General features: G+C 63.7%; 3 protein-coding genes across 3 annotated transcripts; 1 reads left to right on the top strand and 2 right to left on the bottom strand.

The window, feature by feature from the left end:
• Positions 1-4719: 4719 nt before the first annotated feature.
• BTBD19 (BTB domain containing 19) lies at positions 4720-11578 on the bottom strand (the record flags this gene model as incomplete). The annotated part of the gene is made up of 8 exons (XM_082002810.1): positions 11469-11578; positions 9250-9487; positions 8750-8803; positions 7162-7221; positions 5826-5894; positions 5323-5454; positions 4984-5109; positions 4720-4854 (listed from the first exon to the last, which is right to left on the bottom strand). Exons 1-8 carry the CDS (start codon positions 11555-11557, stop codon positions 4720-4722), a joined length of 903 nt encoding a protein of 300 aa, XP_081858936.1. The 5' UTR covers positions 11558-11578.
• Positions 11579-13480: 1902 nt separating this feature from the next.
• On the top strand, positions 13481-14158 carry DYNLT4 (dynein light chain Tctex-type 4; the record flags this gene model as incomplete). Its single annotated transcript, XM_082002711.1, has 1 exon — positions 13481-14158. One exon carries the CDS (start codon positions 13481-13483, stop codon positions 14156-14158), a length of 678 nt encoding a protein of 225 aa, XP_081858837.1.
• Positions 14159-15742: 1584 nt separating this feature from the next.
• On the bottom strand, positions 15743-22180 carry PLK3 (polo like kinase 3; the record flags this gene model as incomplete). Its single annotated transcript, XM_082003312.1, has 15 exons — positions 21982-22180; positions 21070-21177; positions 20867-20983; positions 20315-20444; positions 20140-20227; positions 19491-19586; positions 18600-18795; positions 18129-18255; positions 17643-17752; positions 17444-17561; positions 17275-17358; positions 16919-17081; positions 16666-16795; positions 16321-16431; positions 15743-15937 (listed from the first exon to the last, which is right to left on the bottom strand). Exons 1-15 carry the CDS (start codon positions 22141-22143, stop codon positions 15743-15745), a joined length of 1935 nt encoding a protein of 644 aa, XP_081859438.1. The 5' UTR covers positions 22144-22180.
• Positions 22181-22649: the final 469 nt, after the last annotated feature.

Here is a 22649-nt window from a genome sequence, read left to right as displayed (position 1 = left end):
GACTGGGGTCTGGGGACGTCTATGCAGAAGAGGGTGAGGGGAACACCCATATGGAGGTGGCACTGAGTGGGGGACCCATATGGGAGGGATCAGGGACACCCCTTAGGAAGGGAACATGTGTAGCGGGCAGGGGTTTGGGGACGACTATGCAGAGGAGGGTGAGGGCCACCCCCAATAGGTGGGGCAGAGGGACACCCCAAGCAGAAGGAAAAGTGGAAATGGGGTGAGGCTGCCCTATATGGAGGGGTCAGATCAGGCATGTCAGGCAGAAGAGACAGCCAGTCAGAGCCACCCCTCACCAAACCCCACTGCCCTACCAGGTCTCCATCCTGGCCATGATGGCAGTGGAGCTGTTTGGCATCATGGGGCTGATGGGCATCAAGCTGAGCGCCATCCCTGTGGTCATCCTCATCGCCTCAGTGGGCATTGGTGTGGAGTTCACTGTCCACGTGGCCCTGGTGAGCACGGACAGACCCCTGCCCAGCTACGGGGCACTCTGGTTCCCCCTCCCTCGCCCCCTTGACCATGTGCCAATGGGTGGCCATGTCATGGGTGGCACAAGGGGACAAGCCCCGTATGACATCCCCATCCCATGCAGGGCTTCCTGACGGCTGCGGGGAGCAGGAACGTGCGCTCGGCCGCAGCGCTGGAGCACACCTTCGCCCCCGTGATGGATGGTGCTGTCTCCACCCTCCTGGGTGTCCTCATGTTGGCCGGCTCTGAGTTTGACTTCATCATGAGGTGAGCACTGGAGCAGGGTAAACCAGCTGCTTGCTGCCCCACAAAAGCTTTGGCAATAGGGGCTGGAGAACATGGCAGTCCCCCTGCCTGGCAGTGGGCATGTGAGGCAGCTGGCAAGGTCTTGCTGGGGGCACCCACCCCATCTTGCATGGAGGCTGGGGAGACATGGCAGAGCTGGGGTGTGGGAAGCCGTGTTTGGGGTGGGACAGGGCTCATGGCGGCTGTGCCTGCTTACCCCCTCTGCCTGCGGCCCCCCCAGGTACTTCTTTGCGGTGCTCACCATCCTGACGCTGCTGGGGCTGCTCAATGGGCTGGTGCTGCTGCCAGTCCTGCTCTCCATCATTGGGCCACCCCCTGAGGTACAAGACCCCCATCCCGCCTCTCTGTGTCCCTCCCCAACCCCATACCCACCTCTCTTCATCCCCCATTGCCCCTCACTCTGTCCCCTCTTCACCCTATACCTTTCCTTGCCTTGCCCAGTCCCAACCACGCCCTGTAGCCACCTCAGCCCACGCCTCACCCTGTACCATCCCTGCTTTACCCCATCCTTTCTCTGCCCCATATCCAACTTGCCCCATACCTGCATGACCCCACTCCTGCCTCACTCCACACTGGACTCCCCCCATTCCTCCCAGACCCATTTGACCCCAGCCCTGCCTCCCCTCATCTCTTATCTTCCTCACCCCACAGAACCCTCAACCCATCCTTGCATCACCCCATACTCCCTGCCACCCCCTGCTCCTACATCCCTGCATGTCCCCCGTCCCTCTGACACCATCCCCTCTCTCCCCAGGCATCCCCGGTGGATAATAGCCCCCACCTGCCCCCTCCGGAGCCGGTGCCCCCGTGCCTGGGCCCTGGGGGGCTGTACATCCGGCGCGCCCCAGCTTGGTCCACCACCTTCCCCGACCCCATGGACACAGAGCGCTATGCGGAGGGCACGGGGCCAGGCAGCCCCCGGGGACCCTTCATCGTGCCCCCTGGCCCGGCACACATCCTGCTGGAGGCCGGCAAGGACCCCAGCTTCCCCCACATCACTGTGAGTGTCTCTGCTTGCTCCGGCATCGCTGGCTTGCCAGCATCCCCCAGGAGTGGGTCACGGATAGAGCAGGGGGATGGGGGTTTGTGGGTCCCCTGTGACCCTGGCAGGGTTGCCGGAAGGATTCTCAGCGTGGCCGGGGCCCTTCATGTGCCGTTTACCCCCTTCCCAGGTGCTGAAGCCCTACAAGGACAGCCCGGAGGTTCAGGGGAAGAAGGAGGCTCCCAACCTGCAGCCCGCACCCCTCCTGCCCTTCGGGGAGCCATGCTCCGCACCGCCCCGAGACGACCCGCAGCCCTGCCAGCCGGGTGCCCGGCCAGCCCCCGCTGCCGCCCTGCCCACCTACAGCACCCACCTGCAGGGTCCCATCAGCAGTTACACCACTGTCACGGCCACCGCTTCAGTGACGGTGGCCCTGCACCCCACGCTGCCCGGCTCCTACCCCAGCTTTGGCCCTGAGGGCTCCACCAGCGGCGAGCGGGACCGCCTGGAGGAGCCTGGCACGCCCAGGGCCAGCGGCATCGCTGCGCCCGACACTTTCGAGATGCAGAGCATGGGATGCCGTGGGGCAGGTGCCCGGCGCTAGGTGAGCTTGGGGACACGGGCACCCTGCCCCAGGGCTCATGAACAGTGGCGTGGGGTGGCTTTGGAGGGACGCAGCTGACCCCCCCCCCGTTCTCTCTCCCTGCAGGTTGCCGGCTCATGGGCAGAGCATCTCCACAGCGCCCAGTGGGCACAGGAGGGTGCAGAGCAGGGTCGCCCGTGTCGTGCTGCTAATTGCCGGAGCGGTGATAACCCCGGTCTTGGCCGAGGAGGACCGGCCCCCCATGCCCCCCGCAAAGGGACTTGGCAGGGCAGGCTGGCACTTCTATGCAAGCTGTGTGCAGGCCACGCTGTGCTCGCGTGTCCCCCACCCGGGGCTGTGCCGATGGTGCCGCGTCCCCCCACCCAGGGTTTGGGGTTACCCTGCCCGGGCTTGTTGCCCTCCCAGAAATGGAAGCACTAACCCCTCCCTCTGTTTCTGGAGCTGCTGGCGAGGTGGGCTTGGTGCCCTGCCAGCTCCCCTGCTGCGGGGTCACTGCCTGCTCCTGGGACCCCCCACCGGGGCCACAAGCTGGGCTGCCCCAACAGGGTGCCCTGGTGACCCTGTCCCAATAAGGGGGCAGCCCCAGAGTCAGCCGTGCCCTGGGGTGCCGTGGGCAAGGCCTGGGGCGGGCATCCCCCACCTTTATTTATTGCAAAGGGAAACTATCTATAGAGAGATATATATTTTTAAGCTTATTTTAAAAGATTTATTTCTCAGCCTACGGCCTCGCCTGGCTGCCCAGCGTGCAGGCAGGGAGGGGGCAGACCCTTTGCCAGTGCAGGGCTGCCTGCTGGAGGCAGCGGGAGCCTGGGGCGGGGGTGCAGACCTCGTTCATGCCCCTGCTCCATGGGGTGCTGGGTGACCACGAGCAGCTCACCCCCTCCGACACGCTGCTCCGTGCCTCAGTTTCTCCGCTGGTGAGCACAGGAGGGCTGGAGACAGGGGACGTGCCTGGGAGCCTCTTGCTCCCACCACACAGGCAGGGTTTTGGGGGGGGGGGGGGGGGGGGGCGGTCCTTGGGTTGGTCCTCGCTGTGCCGAGCCCCGGAGCTGTCCCACAGTCACGGCCCCTCGTGCAACGCTCGTGCCTCTGCCCTGGTGACAGCACGTGCTGGTGCACCCCCAGGGCAGCGCACACTCACGCGGGCGCCCGCGGTGCCACCGGGCACATCTCGCTGGGAAAGCAAATTTCTCACCGTGTCCCTGTGCAACGGGGCTGTCCGTGAGGCCAGCCCCTGTCCCCGTCCCCATCCCCGGCACCGTCCGCGCCGTTACCCAGCACTTTAACTCCAGCAGTGTTTGCTGTGCCTGTGGCCTCGGCCCCCCCCCCCGGCCCCCAGACACTGCGCTTGAGCTGGAGTGGCCCCGGGGACCCTGTCCCTGTGCCAGGCGTGGGCATGGTGGGCAGCCCCCCCCCCCCAACACGCCATCTAAGTTATTTATATCAAAGAAGCAAAGGTTTATTTTTGTAGTTTGTACAGGCGGTAGTGGGGACCGAAGGTTTATTTTTAAAGAGTAAATATATATATTATATATAAATTATCTGCCGTGTCCGGCCCTTTCTCCTGGGGGGCACAGCTCGGGGGAGGGGGTGCTTGAGACAGACCCAGCTGTGCTGTGTGCGCACATGCAATGGGGTGTGCAGGGAAGGGGGTGCACGCTGTGGCGAGATGTGTAAAGGGGGGGGGCACACAGGGGGCTGGCAGCCTGTCCCCCCACCCTGGGGCTGTGAGGGGCTGGGGTTCGGGGCGGGGGGGGGGCACTGGCGTTGGTGCAGCGGTGCTGGGGGGTGCAGAGATGCCGGGTCTCCCCTCTGATGTGCCCCCTGCGCTAAGCCCCAGGCTCCCCATCCCGCTCAGCCCCTGCCCCACCGCTGCCATGGGGTGGGAGGTTATGCCCCTGTCCGCGCTCGCTGCCGGCTGCAGCACGGCCCCGCTGCCGGGGGAGGGCAGCACGGCCCTGGGGAAGGGACCCAGCACAGGGCCCGGCTGGGGGGCAGGAGTGGGGCCGGGAAAGGGGGAGGTCTCCCTGTGCCCCCATCCCTCAAGGGACCCTGCACGGGTCACCGCCCGGGCTGCGTGCGAGTGTCGCGGTGCCTGGGCGTCCCTGCACCCACCCCATGGCCCAGCTCCACCCACCCCAGTCCCTGCACCCCTTTTTGGGGTTACCCGGGCATCCTGCCCTGACCCTGAAGCCGTGGCATGGGGCAAAGGGCTTTAATGATGCTTTTGGCTGTGGTGGCTCGCCAGCAGTGTCCAGCCCCACAGCCTGCCCCACTGCTGAGCACCCAGCGGGGGGGCACGGCCACTGTCCGAGCACCCCGGTCAGTCTGGGGGGACCTCAGTGCCTGGTCCCTACTTGGCGTGTGGGTCCAGCTGGCGGTGGTGGTTGCGGGGCCGCGTCCCGCGCCGTGGCCGGCAGAGGCGGGAGGGCACCCCACTGTCCTTCCTCAGTGCGTGGGACCGCCAAGCCGCCGCAATGCTCTCCACCTACGGAGACGGGGACAGGGATGGTGGCATCAGCATGGCCATGGCATAGCCGCCCCCCAAGCCTGGCCCTGCAGCATCCTCCAGCCCCGGAGGTGAGCCGGGGCACCCCGAGGGGAGGCAGCAGCTCACCGGGATGAGCAGGTCCTGCTGGTTGTGCCTCTCCAGTGTCGCCAGCTCACTGGGTGCCAGCAAGGGCAGGCGCAGCTCCCGTACAGGCAGGGCAGCCACCTCAGGCACTGGCCGCTCCAAGACTGCCTGCAGGACGTGAGGGATGGAGCCGATGGTGCCCTGGGCACCGGGGGTATTTGGGGGGAAAACAGCCTCTGTGCCCATCACACAACCCCATCACGCAGGGTGCCTGGGTTCCCTGCCTGAGTTGGTGGGGGTGTCCGGGCACCCCTGGGTGGCTCCGCCTGGGGCGACCAGTCAGGACCACCCCCCGCCCTGTCACTGCTATGTTGCACTCACCGAGCTGACGTGCGCCCACTCCCGCACAGCCTGCACCAGGTCCAGCTCGTCCACAGCCAGGCGGTCGCTGCGCAGCACCCGCGCCAGCACCTCGTCGGAGAGCTCGTGGAAGCCCTGTGTCCGCACCACCGCCTGCCAGCACACCGCAGCACCAGGGCGCTGGTACCAGGACCCCACGCCAGCCCCCACTCCATGGGGGTCCATGGGCCATCGGACCTATCCTGGTGCCATCCCTGCCTGGAATCCCAGCATCACCCCACCCAGACCCCCATCCACTGGTACCCCATTACCCCCCAGCCAGCCTCTACCTGGCACCCAGCATCTTCTCCCCAAGCACCATTTGCTCCCTTTCCTCCCCTGCCCAGGCTCCAGGCACCACATCCTTAAGGGCTTCACTGCCCTGCTTCATACTGTGTCCCCCCGTGTTCCCCATGCCACATGCCCCCGGTGCTCCCCACCCTGGGGCACCCCGCGCCGTGCTCCCCCATAGCCCGCAGCCATACCGTGGTGCAGCCCTCGATGAAGGCCAGGCAGTGCTGCTGGAGGTCTGCCTGCCCGTAGGTCACCGCAGCCTGTGGGACAACACAGACACCTGCGAGGGGGTCCGGGGCAGGAGGGACCCCCGCCAAAGCCCTACAGAGACACAGGCACTCTCAGGGACCCAGGTGAGGTGAGTATCCCTCTGTGTGGCGGGGAAGGGGCACCAAGGGCCCCTCCTTTCCTGGCCTGCCCCACAGCAAAGGGTTTGGTGGCTCTACCCCCCACAATGATCACGCAGCCCCGCTGTCAGCAGGAAGCACCTGATTTTCCAGCACTGCTCGGGGACGTCACCCAGCCCCAGGTAGGCGTGGGGCCGCAGCGTTGCCCTCACAAGGTCACACTGCAGGGACGTGGGGCCACCCCAGCATTCCTTGCATGGGCACAGGGTCAATTTAGAGCCACCCACATATGCCACATGCCCTGGTGCCAACCCCAGCCTGCACCATAGCTGCCATCCCCCACTGCAGCAGGAATTTGGGGTGCTCCCAACCTCCCCCAGCCCTATGCAGAGATGCTTGTCCCAGGGCTGGCACTGCCTATCTGGGCACCAGGAGGACATGTCCCTGTCCCCCCACGGTGGCAGCCCCTGCGTGCGGGGTACTTGGGACCAGCGAGCATCACCCCCTGCTCCACCACAGCGGGGGACCAGCGTTGACGCAAGCGGGGAGGGAAGGCGAGATGTTTTCTTCAGGTTTGTTTTGTTCTGGGGTTTTGGGGTTTTTCTGTTTGTTTCCCTCTGGGCTGGTTGTAGCTCTGTTTACGCCACGGTGGTCTGGCACCACGTCTGGCTGGAGCTTCTGTGCTCTGGGGCCAGCATCTCGCCCTGAGAATATCGGTTCGCCCCGTGGGAGATGGAACAAATCCTTCTTCTCCCAGGAGCAGTCTTGGTCCCACCATGCAGCATGGCAGGGCCATTGGGACCCCACTAAGGCTATTTTTGGGTGCCCCAACTCTCAGCAGGGTTTTTGGGACTGGCCTCAAAACCATGAGAGCCCCCACAGAAACCCAGTGCTTCCCAGTTTCATGCCGATGATGGCAAGGCCCTGACACTGGGGAGCTCTGGCCAGCCCTGCTCAGGGCAGCGTGAGGACATTTCCCTGCCAGGCTGTGGCGGCCCCGGTGTCCCCTGCAGCCCTGGTACCATGTGTTCAGGAGCTGGCAGGGCAGCTGCTGGGCCAGGGGTGGGTAGGAAATCCTGCCCCACTGCCCAGCCGAGAGCAGGAGGGTCAGGCCAGCTCCTGCCCTACAATCAGACAGGTTATTTTTAACCCTCTGTGACTCCACTGGGGCCGCACTCACCTGCAGAGCCTCGCAGACCTGCTCCACGCTCAGTGTGTCCTTGATGAACTCAACGCAGAGCTGGAAGGTGGATGGAGAGAGGGTGGGCAGAGCGGGGACCCAGTTCTGCCATCCCCTCCCATGACTCTCAGCACCCCTTGAGCCCCCCAGGACACGGGTTGGAGGCACCTCCAGCCCCGCAGGGTTTCATAAGGCAGCGGCGGGCTGTGGGCAGCCAGCCTGGACACTGATTGAGCCAGGAACCAAGCTTGATGTGACCAAACCCCAGCCAGCCTCGTAGCCCCAGCTGGGTCACCTAACCTTGGCCACAGTCGCTAGCCCTGTCCTGCCAAGGGGGACGGCCCTGGTGCTGGCTACAGAGCACTGAGTGTCCCCAGCCTTGCCCAGCCCTGCCTGCCAGCTGCTCTCTGCCTGTGGCTGTTGGGGGACCAGCATCCCCGCTGTAGCTCACGCGTGGGTGATGCAGGTGGGATGCAGCCAGATGGGCACGTCTATCGGGGAGCAGGACCTCCCTCCTGCCCATCTCAGCTGCCTCCCATGCAAAGGGGTCAGAGCCCCTGGGAAACCCAAGGGGATGTGACATGCAGGGAGGAGCCGTCAGCTGGAGCAGAAGGGCCATGAGTCACTGGCAGGAGGGACATGATGTCACCCTGCAGCTGGGGACAGCCACAGGCTTCCCCCGCTGTCCTTGGCCAGCCCTCTTCCCCCCTGCCCCATGGCTCTCCCCACTGCAGGTCATCCCCCCGAGGATGCATTTGCTGGATGGTGGAATGGGACTCATGTGGCCAGGGGGGGTACCCCTTTTTTACAACATCCCTTACGTCCCTTCCCTGCCCAGCCAGCTGTTTGACAGCCCCACGCCACATCTGGGCTCAGGCTGAGCTGCCCCCACAAGGGATGGGTCAGGTCCCGTCCTGCCGCCCAGGCACGTAGCAGCCCACGGCTCCTCAGCGAGGTCCTTCCCCGGCACGGTGGGAAGGGAGGGGAAGTCCGAGTGTGAGATGGCGGGTCACGCGATCAGCCTGGCTGTAATTCAGGAATCGCTCTGATGACGTGGCCCAGCTGCCCTCCCCAAGTGGAGCTGATCCAGCTCCCTGCCCCCTCCCTGTCTGGCTCCTCGTCCGGCTCCCACCCCTCCTTTTTACTCCCTGCTGCCTTCTCAAAACCTTCCCGCCCGAAGCAGCACCCCCTTGGCAGCACCATGGCTGGGGTGCCAAGTGCTCCCCGGGATGGGGCTTTCCCTGGGCATCATCCTGCCAGATGACGGGAGGACATCCGTGGGCGATGGCATAGGGGCTTTCCTGCTGCCCTTTACCAGGTGGGAGACGTGAGGCCCCATGCCCTTCTCTGGGATTCCCTGACCCCCACGGGGCTCACGGGCGGTGCTGCACCCCCTCAAGGGGGATCCCACTGGACAGACCCTCTGGGGCCGAGAATCAGGGGCCAAGCCTGCGATGGACCTGGGTGATGCACCATGGTGCTGTCTTCAGAGTCACCTCCAGCCACCAGCCATGCAGGGACCATCTTGGGGTGCTCCTCAGCATGGGGGCATTGGGGACCACCGCCGCCAGTCTAAGCAGGGCCGTACCTTGCACAGGTCCTGCAAGCCGTACTCCACCGATGAGGTCAGCACCTCCAGCGCCTGCCAGCAAAGAGAGACCTTGTGAGCATCAGTGTGCAGGCTCACCTTGTGAGCATCACAGACGGGCCTGGCAGCCCAGGGGCCAAGGCCATGTGTCCTCCTGCTTCCATGGGAGCTCCCAGGTGGGGAAAGGTGGGGGAAGAGGATGCCACATGGGGGCATATGAAGGTGTCCTGCTCTGGTGTCCCCATTCCCAGCATCCAAGGTGTGCACAGACAGCTGTCCCCAGGCTGAGGCAGACACATGTGGGAAAGGGTGCTCTGGAAATCCTACTGTGCTGGGCTGAGACCCCACACACTCATTGCACTGTTAGCCAGCCAAAAAACATCATACAGCGCATCCCGTCCACCTTCAGCACCCTCGGGAGCTGCAAAACACCCCCTAACCTTGCATTTCCCCTTGTCCCTCCCACACCCATGGCGCCCACCATCCCCATCCCCACTCACGATGTGGCTGTTGAGAGTGACGCTGTTGGTGTAGAGGAACTCGATGACAGCCAGGAAGACCTCAGGCTGCACGTTGCCCAGGATGAAGGGGTCCTGGGGTGGGATGCTGCCGGGGGAGTCCTCGCTGCCCACCAGTCCCTGGCTGAGCATCCCCCGGAAAGCCTGGCAGCGGCACGCCAGCACGCAGCGGTGCGCAAACACCTTCTGCTGCTCCCGGCCCACCACGAACGTCACGTCGCTGTGGGGGAGAGGGAACCGTGAGGGATGGGGTGCCTGGGAAGCTGGGGCTGGGACAGGGCACGTGGGCAGGGACCAGCTGGGTGCCTGTCCTGTCAGGGCAGCGCCCTTTAGTTTTAATCCAGGGGCTTTTCCCAGGCACGGAGGGACCCTTGCTGGTGGCTCCTTGTGGCCATCTGAATGCTGCAGGCAGGGTGAGCAAGATGGGTCCTCTGGAAAGCACAGGCAGCCATGGGTGCTGGCACAGAGCAGGGCAGAGAAAGGCCTGGGACAGCTGGAGAAAGTGGCTTTCTCTTTTGGCACGGCAAAGCGGGGGAAAGTGCGGCTGCCACCGGGCTTGGCTTCTTGACTCATGGGCACTGACTCATGGGCTCAAGGATGAGAAGCCTCCAGCATCACCGTCGAGCAGGGCTGGCACTGGCCCTTCCCACGCCTGCGGGACAGGGTAGCCCACGGTGCACACTGGGGCATGGGGTCCCACTGCCCTGGTCCCCCACAGCCCCCCAGCACAGTTCCCCAGCCCCATGACCCTGGGAAAGGGAGACGGGATCAGGGGAAATAGAGCGGGCAAAGGGCAGGGAGCCTCCAGCCCGTGTGAACCATGCGGCCATGGCCTACCCATCCCCTCATCCCCTCCTCCTCTCTACCCTCATCCCAGCAGTGCAGTGAGCAGAAGACATGCCACCCAAACTCTGGCTGCCACAAGCCATGCACAAACCCACCACCCACAGACAATGTGCCCACCAGAGGGGAGGGCACCGGGGTCATCCCACACGTGTATCGGGATATACGTGGCTGAGGTGTGCTGGGCGGTGTGAGGAGAGCCCAGTGGGTCCTCTGTGACTGGTACTGCAAGGGGACCAAAACAAACAGCTCTGTGGCTACGGGCCACGGGCCAAGTGGGGGAAGCAGGGGGATGCAGGCTGCGCTTATGGGACGCAAGGTCTGGGATGCAGGACGCAGGATGGCTGCAGGATGAAGGTTGCGGGATGCAGAACACAGGATGCAGGATGTGGGGTGCAGGTTGCGGGATGCAGAACGAAGGCTGCAGGCTGCGGGATGAAGGCTGGTGGATGCAGAGTGCAGATTGCAGGCTGCAGAATGAAGGCTGCAGGATGCAGGTTGTGGGATGCAGGATGAAGGGTGCGGGATGCAAGATGCGAGCAGCAGGATGTGGGCTGGGGATGACCAGGCGCTGGCAGCCATTTCCCCACTGTCTGGCACTGTGGCTGGGGAGTTTTCACTGGGATTTCTCTTGTGGGTGGCCAAAATTTCAGCAGGGACTGGGATTTCGTCAGACAGATAGCACTCACAGTCGTGCCAGGCCTCAGCATGAAGCGGGCGAAGAGGACCACCCAGCCGGCCAGCTGCCAGGCAGGAGGTGCCGTGTAGGTGGGGGGTGGCCGAGACAGCGGCTCTCCCTCTCCACTCCCCGCTCGGGGAGGAGGTGGCAGGGACACCGGGCGTCGCGAGGGGGGCCAGCCAGGCTGCCGCCTGCCCGCCGGGGTGCGGGGAGCTTGGAGATGTCAAAGGAAAGCACTGGTGAAGCCAGCGTGGAAAAGGAGCCAAGCACAGCGGCTGCAGTACCCCCGCTCCTGCCAAGGGCAGGAGCCCCACCGCAGGATTTAGCCTGGGACACCACCTTGCCCTGCTGGCACCGTGCCCAGGGACAGAAGGGGGTCTGGGTGCACCCAGGACCTTTCCCTCCTCCTGAGAGGCGGTGGCCGCCCCAGGGGAGACGCACCCGGGCAGCCTTGGGCTCCGGCTGCCGTGCGGATGTGGGGGGAGCACTGCAAAAGCAGCGTGGGGTGCCCCGGTGCGTGCACGAGCCGTGCCTGCCCTGCCAGCTGCCCGGGGCTCCCCACATCGCCCGGGGGCCCCAAACCCCGCCGGCAGCGCTCGGGGCCACGGGAGAGCAGCACGGAGCGGGCGCCGGGGGCTGCAGCATGGCTGGGGGGGGTGGCAGCCCCCCGGTCCCTCACCTGAACTGGGGGTTGTTGACCAGGGTGCGGAGGGCGGCGGTGAAGGTGGCCGCTTCGCCCTGCAGCCGTGCCGAGCAGGGTCCAGCCATGGGCTGCCTCGGGGAGGGCGGTGGAGGAAGGCGGCGCAGGCAGGCGGGAGGCAGGCCGGCCTGGGGAGGCCGCGGGGAGGAGGCCGCCGCGCCGTACGACATGGCCCATTGCTAGGGAAACCTGGCAGACAGCAGCGGGGCCAGGCAGCCGGGCTGCCGGGGAGGGAGTAGGAGGGAGAGAGGGGGTGGCGAGCAGGGAAGCCCACCCTCGCTGCCGAAGCGGCTCCGTCCGGGCATTTGCCGGATGGGAGCGGAGCAGGGAGGCAGGCCTGCCTCTCGGTTCAAGTGACAGCCCTGCCGTGGCTCATGGCATGGCCCCAGCACCCCGGCACGGGGACCTGCCCCCCACAGCTGGTGGCTTTGCTGCAGAGGAGCCCATGGATGGGGCAGATGAGGGTGAAGGGGGGCAGGCAGCTGGGATTTTGGAAAAGGCAACACACACACAGGAAATCTGCCCCCTGAAATGGCAAAAGCCTTCTCTCCTGCTGCTGCTCCAGGCCAAAGCCCTGCAGCTCTCATGGCTGCTTAGGACACAAGCAATTGCAAGCAGAAAAAAGCATCATCAGCCTCGACCAAGCCCAAACCAAGTGCTGTGCCAGGGGATGCCCCATTCCCTTCCTCCCAAGCCTGGCTGGCCCGAAGCAGCCTGTGGATGGGGACACAGGGAGGGGGCCCACGGGGGCACCCACCTTCACTTGCCAGCAGTGGTGGGAGGGGGAGGGAGGAGCAGGGCCCACAGCCGACGGCAGCACCCCGAGGGAGCGGGGTCCAGCTGCCAGCGTGCTTGGCAGCACTAGTCAGCGGCAGGCTATAAATACCTCTGACGGGAGATAGAAACACAAAAGCCGTCTCCACTTTCCTCAAATAGCTCAGCAGCCGGGTCAGACAAAGGCACATTGACTGGGCGGCGGTGGCGTACCAGCTGGGCTGGGCTCCGGCGGCAAGAAACCCCGCTCGGGGCTGGGAGCCCCCAGCAAACCTGCCCTTGGGCCAGGGCATTGCGGCAGCACATGCTGCACGTGGCAGGGCTGCGCTCGATAGGTGCCCACCCACAGTCTCCCTTGGAGCAGGGGGGATAAGTACCCAAAGGATGCAAACATTTGGGTAAAAATCAAGCTGTTGGAGGTCCCAGCCCCGGTGCAGCCCATAGCTGGGGTACAAAGCGGCTATCACAGTGGCTGTTCTCCATCCCCTGCTCTACCTTGGCACATTCAACCCCACTGAGCATTTTTTGGGGCTGTCAGGCCGCAGCTGAGGTTGGAGGGCACATGCTCAGAGCAACCCTGTCCCTGTGCTGGCCCAGCTGGAAACGTAGACAGGGCAGGAGTCAAAAGGGACAGGGCTGTCCAGGGACCAGCAAACAAAGAGTTACAGGAGACCTGCCCCGGAGCAGCCCTGGAGAGCTGCATGTCACATAGCAACACTTCACGCTCCAGGAGCACAAGGGGTTTGGTCCTGCTCACTGCGACTTGCTGGACCAAAGGTTGGTCCTGTGCAGCCAGGAGCACGACATCAGCCAGAGACAGTGCCCTGGGTTTACCCCGGCAGAGCAGCAGTGGGGCTGGAGGTAAGTGTGGGACCAGATGCAGGCAGGAGGGCTGGGGAGGCTGGAGGGGAAGGAGCTGCTCACTCGTACAAAAGGTAAAGGCTGGGGGAGCAGAGGGCTGGATGGACCATGTGTGGCTGCGCTGGATCAGCCCCAGCTAGCTGAGGCTGTGGGGGATGGAGGTGCTGGAGAAGGGAAGGCAGCTGCCGTGGACCCCCAGGCCCTCTGCACCAGCCCCAGAGGGACCCATGTGCCAGCAGGCATGGTATTTGCAGGGGGCAGGGAGAAGCAAAGCAGCAAGGCAGCGAGATGGAGAGGCTGGGGGACAACCCGCCTTCCCCCAACACTGAGCCACATCTCCTTTCCAGGCCAGCCATATGGCCGAGCAGCTCTTCCCAGAGGCAGCCCTGCCAGCCCAGGTGATGGCCGCAGACAGCACTGAAGCCCCTCTGCTCCAGATCACCCGCCGTGGCTCCCAGCCCCCAGTCCCAGCACGGAGCACCGAGGAAGGCAAACCACCACTCCTGCTCTCCCGCCGCAGCTCCCTCCTTAGCACCCACGCGGCAGCCATGGCCAGTCGCCGCAGCTCGCTCGGGGCAGCCCCGGGGGGCAGGCGCCCCTCCGTTGGCCCCTGGATGCTCCACAGCCGGGTGAGCTTCTCGGGGCTCCCTCTCTTCCAGCCCATCCTCAAGACCCGCCTTGAAAACACTTACAGGATGCAGCCAGACGAAGGCTGCAAGTTTGACGCAGGGCGGGTGCAGCAGGTGCTGGAGGGGGCCCTGGCCGGTGCCCTGAGGACCACGGTCTACAGCCCCCAGGGCAGCGCCCCGCTAGCCCAGAGCCTGGCCGAGCTGCTGCGGAGCAGGGTGAAGGAGGCGGTGCCGCCCCGCTACAAGCTGGTCTGCCATGTGCTGCTGGGCCAGTGGGGCCAGCAGAGCCTGCTGGTGGCCAGCCGGGCACTGTGGGACCCTGCAAGTGACAGCTTTGCCTCCGCCACCTTCTCCAATGCCTCCCTCTTTGCCGTGGCCACAGTGCATGGGGTCTACTTTGAGTAGCACCCGCCCCTCCCTCCCCACCGCCTTGTAGAGCTGCAGGGGGAGAGCAGCTGAAATAAAAAGGTTTCCTCCAGCTGTGGCTTGTACCTGGAGTCTTTGGCCATGGTGCATGCAGGAAGCGAGGTATGGATGCACCTTGGTGCCCTGATGCTCAGTACAGCCCCAGCCCGGGCTCACACCCACACCCCAGCTTCCACTACCACAGTTTGCAGAGAGATCCAAGCTGCAGTAAATACAACCCAGAAGGCTGCACTGCCCTGGAGCAGGCAGCTGCCCCAGGCCATGCTACCCAGCCTGCTTCCCACAGGCAGGCTGGAGCTTCCCCCAGCACCGGGGAAAGAGGTGACACATCACCTTCAAAGCAAGCTCATGGAGCAGATTAATTCCCTCCTCTTTCCTGGCTTCATTCCCAGCTCCCATCCCATCACAGCAGGAGTCATAGTGCAACCTACCCAGCCCCTGGGCCACAGCCCCTGCCTCCTCCAGCTCAGCAGGGCTTGGTCCAAGCGCAGACACACTTGGGAATGAGAGTTTGGCAAGAAGAAGCTGAGGCAGCTCCAGGGCTCCACAGCCATCAGCAAGAGCTAACTCTGCCCTTCCTACCAGCCCTGGGGAGGGCAGTGGAGGTACCACATGGGCTCCTGCCCCCCATCCTGCCTCCCTGACCTTGTCCCCCAGCAACAGCCCCTGTCAAGAGAGATCATGCTAGGCAGGCAGAAGCAGCCCTGGAACAAGGATGATGGGGAAGCTGAAGCCCTTTTGTGACCCCAGCTCCAAACAAGGCAGTTTGCCCTTACACAAAAAATTTTTATTGATATCAGTCAGGGACAGGGGAACTGCACATGGACAGACCAAGAGGAAAATAAATAATTCCATATAAATAAGATACATAAATAGTCCCACACAGCAGAGACTGCCTTGAAACAAGAAACGTGTCCCCCCCCCCACTTTATCAAACCTCAAGTTGTACCAGACAATTCACAATTTGGGAGCAGACAGGGCCCAGCACAGCCCCCTCTTTAGTGTAGGAGTTGTGGAGTGGCACACACCAGCCCACACAGCCCTGGGCAGGGCAGGCAGAACCCTTCACCCCTGTCCACCCCTGGGAAGGGGGTTTCCCTACCCCACAGCAGCCAAGCCTGGAGCTCAAGGCTGTGCCAGCACTCTCCAGGCCATGCAACTGGTGCATCACCCTGAGCAGAACAGCCCGAGTCCCCACTGCAGGCAGCTGCCACCCAGAGCAGGCTGGAGCACCAGGCCATAAATAAGGCACGGCCAGCCCCAAACCTGGCTGCGGGGCACTCACCCACCACCTCCCTGTGCCACCCCAGTCCACTCCAAGACCAGCACAATCAGAGCAAGAGCAGCCCGTGGCAAGACAGCGATTGCCCAGAGCCAGGGAGCAGCAAGCAAGGATGTATAGACCTGCTGCTGTAACCACATCCACAAGTCTTAGTCCAGACTCCAGCTGAGCACCAGGAAACAGGGTGCCCAGGTGGGCAGCCAGCACCACAACATACCCCCCGTCCTGTGGGAGGGTAGGGGGGACCTCTATGTCCAGAGGGGGTCCCCCAAGGTCCCATGCTAGGCCTCAGCCCGTTCTTGGAGGAGCTTGAGGATGTATCTGAGGCGGTGGTGGAGCTCAGGAGAGCAGCCCAGCTCCTGGATGCTGCACAGCTTGTAGGTGTAGGAGTTGCGCTCCCGGTTGATGTAGGTGACAAGGCAGGAGTGGTCAGGCTTGCTAATGATCACCTTGGTGTGGTCGTTGTAGAAGTTCACCTAGGAGAGAGGTTGGGTTTGGCTTATCCTGCACTTCCCGCGGCATGTCAGGAGACGGGATGGAGCCACACTTCCTGCCTCAACCCGTTCCTCCTCCCTGACCTGCTCAGGAGCATCCCTGCTCCATGCCCCATGGCAGGAGCAAGCCAGCCCCAGCACTGGGGCAAACGGAAGTGGCCGACTGAAGCACCACATCCTCCATGGGCCAGACAAGCTGTGACCAGCAGGTCCAGGCACTGGAGCAGCATCCTGCACCCACAGCTGTTTTCACAGGTGGATCTTGCATTTGGGCCATGGCAGACAAGATCTAACATGGGCCAGGAGTCCCCAGCTGTCTTCCTCCCCACAGGGGTCTGCACATCCCCACTATGCCCCAGACATACCTGGAGGGTGCCACTGCTGAAGAGCATGAGCAAGGCTTGGTCAGTCTTCACCCACTGCAGGAGGAGCAGGGCTGGCTGTCCAAGGTCATCTATGCTGGGCAAGTCACCTCCCTTGAAGAGAAAGGTCTGCATAAGCCACTGGTCCCATACATGGGAGCACTGTCACCAGCATACACAGACAAACCTGGACACACCCCCAGTGGGGTCCCCACTCCCAAGACAACTCTGAGTGTTCACCTGGCCACAGCCTGTGAGCAGGGAGTCCCACAACCCCAAGCAGTGTGGTCAAGCCCTGACCCAACATCCAGCCTACCCATGATCCCAGCCCAGGGCACCAGCACTCACCTTCAGGAGGTGCTGTTCCATGTAGGATGCAAAGTAGCGCAAGACACTCATCTGTCCCTGCAGCTGCTCAGGGATGGCGGCCACAGAGAACACGAGGTGTTTGCTGTTGGTCGGGTTGTAATGCACAGTCCTGTGAGGGAGCAGACCATGAGCTTCGGGGCCACCCAGCACCAAACGCCTGGCACAGCCTCCTCTCACCCCTTCCCACCCGAGAGGCTTCCCCAGGGACACCAGCCCCTTCCCTAGCGCTAACCTGTGGTTGGGGGAAAGAGTCATGTGCGTGCCATTGTTGAAGAGGACCCCGATGCTGCGGTTGGAGAGCTGGTAGCCAAAGCCATACTTGTTGGAGTAATCCACCCACTTGCTCACCCAGACAAAGTGCTCATGGCGGGCCAGGGAAGCCGGGTTTTTCTCCGCTGGTGGAGAGGAGAGGGTGTGAGCAAAGCGGCCAGCCAGCCCCTGCCCACCTCACCTCCCCAGGGGGGAGCAGACCCCCGCAGCAGGCTCTGGTGGCATTTAAGGTATCCCAAATAGCAGCCATGCCTTCATCCCATGGGAAAGCGGATGCACAGGGCCCTGTCACATCCCAGAGCGGTCCAACCGGTTTACCTGGGGGCATTGAGGAGAGGCAGGTCCACAGGAGCCGGACAGCCGACTCGATGATGGCAGAGGCGGTGATGCAGTCTTCAAAGGCTGCAGAGAGAAGACGACAGGCTGAGTCAGCCAGCCCCACTATCAGCCAGGGCAGGCTGGGGTGGCCTGGGCAGGTATTGCTCACCCTCACAGCTGCTGGCCATGGTCACCCGGATGGAGGGGGTTGCAGACTTGCGAGATGTCTCCTCCACCACTGTCTCCACAGGGCTAGAGCTGGCACTGCGGCATGATACAGGGGTGGCCTGTGGAGAGACGTGGCTTTATCACCGTCCTGCGCCTGCTCCCCCAAAGAGGGCTGCACACAGGCTCAGGCATGTTCCCACCTCATTCCCTTCCACAGTTTTATAGCTCATCTGCCGGCAGATCGAGGTCTTCATCAGCCCAGTGACCAGCTTGGAGATGTCATCCTTGTCCTCCAAAGAGCCCTTCTTGGCTGAGGGAGAGCAAGCAATAAGCACACTGCTGAGCACAGGGGATGGGAACATCTGGGCCACCCCTCCCAGTAGCTCAGCTCTCCCTCATCTGCTCCCATGCCCATGGTGGTGAGGATGGTGTCAGGCAGCTGCCTCCCACTTTCACTTCCCAGTTCTCATGCAACACAAGGCTTCCAGGAGGAACTGCCCCCATGGGTTGCACCATGGCATCCGCTCTCCAGGCGCACGCCCATGCCAGGCCACCGGCACCAGCTTGTGCTGGCCCCAGGCAGGGGGTCCACGGAGACTCATCAGGAAGTCTCTGCAGGAGACAGCACCCACTTCTCCCTGGAGGAAGGGTCACCCAGAGGCTCCTGGGCAAGTGCATGGACTCACCCTTGGGTTTCTTCTTCCCAAAGAGCGTCTTGGTGACTTTAGCAAACAGACTCTTTGCTGGGTTGGGGGGGCTCAGCTCTGGAGCCATAACACAGCTGCTGGGAGGGAGCTTCTCAGGCGTGTAGCCCTGCAGAGAGGTCAAGGCAGAGGTTTGGTTTCCATAGCCCACGTGCTCCAGGCAAGGCAGCTGCCCTGGGCTGACCGCAGTCACTCACAACCCTCCTGACAGCCAGCCTGCATTTCTATCAAGCCTTGGCCCCACAACTGGCATCGGTATGGGAAACAGCCCGTGCTACATGGACAAGGTGGCAGGAGCACACCAGATCCCTCAGTTCTCCTGGCTAGCATTTGGGCAGGACAAATGCTTCCTTTGAAGGACTGAGACTCGGACTCCAAGGAGACCACCCTGCACAGTCCAGAAAGCCTCATCCCACCTGGAGAAGGGTCAAGGCCAGACCCCTACCCACTCACCTTGAAGAACTCATGGTCCAGGATCTCCTCAAGGGTGAGACGGTCCTGGGGGTTACGTCTGAGGATGCCAGCAATGAGGTGCTTGGCAGGCAAGGAGAGGAAGGCAGGGAGGGTGTACTCCACCTGCTTGATACACCTGTAGGTCTCCTTGAGGTCAGAGGTCTCGAAGGGAGGGTTCCCACACAGCAGGGTGTACCTGGGAGGTGACACACATGCCACCATCACATCCCTGCCAGGCTTGTGACTCAGCAGCACTTAAAGCAAGGAAGTTATTGGCATTTGGCCGACCACACCTGGCCGGGAGCACCACTTCCAGCCCGGGCGGCCACGCTCACATCCGGCCATGCTTCCTCCTACAACTGCTTCGAGCAACAGGCAAGGAGCCCCGGGGCAGGGGAGAGGGCTAGCAGGAGAAGGCCACCCCGCTGCCGCCTCTCCCACCCCCTGCCCGGCCGCCGGGGTGGAAAGCGGGGCAGGAAGCTCGCGGGCACGGCGGGGCTGGATGCGCCGAGGCAGCGCAGCGATCGCTCCCCGTACAGAGCAGCAGCTGCCGCCAGCCACTGAGATTTTCCATTGTTTATCAGGTTCACGGGGCGGTCGAGCCTGCTTTGAGCCCGAGCTGCGCAGCACAAGAGCACCTGCCCTTTGCCGTTTGCCCTTGCGCAGCCCCTGAGCAGCATCTCGGGCTGGCTGGCAGCACCCACCCCAAAGCGGGGCTGGGCAGGGATCTGGCCGCTCGCTCCCCTCCCCTGCCTTTCAGCAACCACCGCGAAGCCACGAGGCAAAGCGCAGGAAGCCTTCCTCATCGAGGGTCCTCCACAGGCCGGCTCTCCCCCACCCCACACAGGCAGGGCTGCCCAGACCCCTCCCCACCCAGAGGCACAGACTTACATGACACAGCCCAGAGACCACACATCTGACTCTGGCCCATGGCCCTGCCTCAGCAGCACTTCAGGGGCCAGGTAGTTGGGGGTCCCACATATTGTCCTGTGGGGCAGAGTGCCAGGTCAGTGCATGCCCTGTATTCCCTCGCAGACAGCCTCCCCCCTTCCAAGCCCCAGGATTTAGCTTGCAGACTGTCCTCCCCCCTCCATTTTGGTCTTTGTGGCCTAAAGCCCTGCTCCATCTAGAAGGAGCCCCATAGACTCCCCCTGCCATCCAGCTCCCAGGGGGGTCAGGAGCAGCTGCTCCTGGGGAGCCTTTGGGAAGAGCTCATCCCAGAGCTGGGGAGGAACAGAGCCTTTGTGTCCCAGCCCCGCGCAGCCGGCGGGGCAGCCGGGCAGGCACAATAGCAATAGTCAGCACATTGTTCTCCCTGGCGGCTGGAGCTCACTCCTGAAGGAGCCACAAAGCCCCCAGCCCCCTCGCCTTGCCTGCAGCTGGGGCAGGAATCACTCCCCCACCCGAGGAAGGGGCCCTAAGGCTTCCCCTCCCCAGGCCAGGAGGGACCACTCACCCCTCCACCCTCCCAGGAAGCCACAGGAGGAAGAGGAAGAGTGAAACCTCAGAGGGCTCTGGAATAGAAAAACCTCAAACTTACTTTTTCTTCTGGTCAGAGATATCCTGGCAAGCAGCTAGCCCGAAGTCCCCCACTTTCAGCTCCATGTTTTCATTGATGAAAAAATTGCCTACAAGTCAAGGGCGATGCGTCACCACAAGTCCCTCTGGGGCAGCTCACTCCCCACGCAGCACCCTGCCCTGACCGCAGCACTCACCGAGCTTGAGGTCTCTGTGCAGGATGCCCTTGAGGTGAAGGTATTTCAAGCCTGAGATGATCTGTTTGAGGTAATAGCGCACTTCAGGCTCCAGCAGAGTATGGCGGGCCTTCCAGATGTGGGCCAGGGACTGCAGAAGGAGAGAAGGCAGATTGGTGATGGCAGGCAGGGAGAACAGGCAGCCCTGCTGAGTAGGCATGGGGCAGGCAGGGTCAAAGCCAGTTCTTCCAGAAGTTGCACATCCACAAATAATCCTCCTTCCACAGCCATGACCTCAGCAGACTCCCAACACGAGGTTGATGTTGCTCAGCAGAGCCAGAGGAACCACTGGATTTATGGTGGCCGCACCAGGAGCTACAGGCTGCCAACATGAGCAGGCAGTCTGTAGTGTCCCCAGTGCTGTGCAAAACCACACGGCTTGTGGCTGAGCTCAGAGGTTGTGACAGATCAGGTGGCCCAGGAGAAGGAATGTGCTAAGCACCTCAGATAAGGCCTGCTCCAACCAGCTCAGTTTAGAAGATCCTTTGGCAGGGAGGCCCCACCAATGCTCACCTTCCTACTGCAGTGCTCCAGGAAGATGTAGATGTTCTCTGTGTCCTCGAAGTAGTGGGAGAACTTGACAATGTGCTTGTGGTGCAAGTCCCGGTGCAGCTCGATCTCATTGGTGATCTGAAAAGGAGCAGCCGTCCTGGGTGAGCGCAGGACCCCTGTGGCACCCTACCAGCCCAGCACCCCACCAGCCCCATGGCACCCACCTTCTCCCGCTGGTGAGGTTTAGCCACCCGGCTGTGAGGAATGACTTTCACAGCGTAGGTTTTGTTGCTGGAGAGGTCTGTCATTTCATAGCATCGTGCAAACCCGCCCTGCAAGGGAAGAGGTGGTTACGGATGGCTGAGATAGCTCTTCATCCCTGCCTCGGAGCCGCCTCCTCCCCCTCCTCCATTCCCTTGCAGCACGGCCCAGCAAGCAGCACACGCTGCCTCCTGCTGCGTCGCCCACTAAGATCTGAACTATGATGCTCTCAACCAGGGATTTTCTTCACCCAGTTCCTGTAAAACCTCCAGGGCGTTTTTCCTCCCACCATGGCCGGACTCTGCCTCTTTCCACATGACAGATCAACCTGGAAAGTCCTGCGCAGGGCAGGGAGCCCGGGGACCGGAGGCCACCGAAAGGCAGCCCCATGGAGACAGGTTTTTCCTGCCGTGATGTCAGTCTCCAATCTGCACACTCAGCCGCCGAGCCCGCCCGAGCCGGGCTGGGAACCGGCACCTGCCTCCTACACATGCCGCTGGCAGCAGGAGGGAGAATTGCGTGTGGCGGAGTGGCGCGGACCGGCACCCCTGGGAACCGGGGCACCCGCCAGCCCACGCATGCCCCGCGGGGCGCCCCGAAACCGATGCGACTCCCGATAGCCGGCGAGGCACGCAGCCAGCCCGGTGATTCACAGCTTCCAGCGCCGCTGCGGGCCCGCCGGGAGAGGCGGGGAGCGCGGGGGCGGCGTGCGGCAGCCGAGGGGCCGCATCCAGCCCCAGGCCGCCCGGGAGGGGGGGAGATCAGGCACGCAGCCCCCTCCTCCCCGCGCCCCCACCGGGCAGCGGCTCCCGGCTCCCGGCTCCCAGCCCCGCTCAACTCGGTCGGTGCCCCCCGCCCACCCCAGGCCCCGGTACCTTTCCCAGCAGGCGGCCCTTGCAGTAGGAGCGGCCGGAGATGGGGTCGGTGATGATGCGGGTGGTCTCGGCCGCGCGGGGCGGGGGCGCCGGGGCGGGGGCCGGCTGTGCCGGGGGGAGGCAGGCGGCGGGGAAGGGGGGGAAGAGGCCGGCGGGCTCCATGGCGGGCGCGGGAGGAGGAAGAGGAGAATGAGGAGGCTTCGCGGGGCTGGGGCCGCTCCGCCGCCGGGCCCCGCGCACGTGGCCCCGCCGGCGCGCGCTACCGCTGCCGCCCCGGGAATCCCGCCGGCTTTATCAATGGGCGCGCTGATGTCACCCGAGGAGCCCCGCCCCCAGGCGGCCTCGCGCTGCCCTTAAAGCGGCCGCCGCACGGTGAAGGGGGAGGCGGGGTCTCACGCGCCGCTGGCACCCCCTGGCCGGCCCTGGGCTGGGGGGAGCCCAACTACGGCCCTGCTGCCTCTACCGCACAGGGCCCCCCCCAATAGATGCATGCCCCCTCTGGACACAGAGGCCCCATAAAACAGGCAGCACCCCTAGACACAGGGGATCCCCTATAGGCACATCCAGACGCCCCTCCTCAGCTCCCTCCCCTCTCTCCCGGGATACACGGAGCCCACTCCTCATACACATCTGTAAATACACTCCCCCCCTCACAGGACGCCTGCCCT

The sequence above is a fragment of the Phaethon aethereus genome (genome assembly GCF_964289735.1).
Source record: "Phaethon aethereus genome assembly, chromosome: 8".
NCBI lineage: Eukaryota > Metazoa > Chordata > Aves > Phaethontiformes > Phaethontidae > Phaethon > Phaethon aethereus.
Note: the sequence above shows the minus strand (reverse complement) of the source record. Positions and strands in the feature narration are given on the sequence as shown.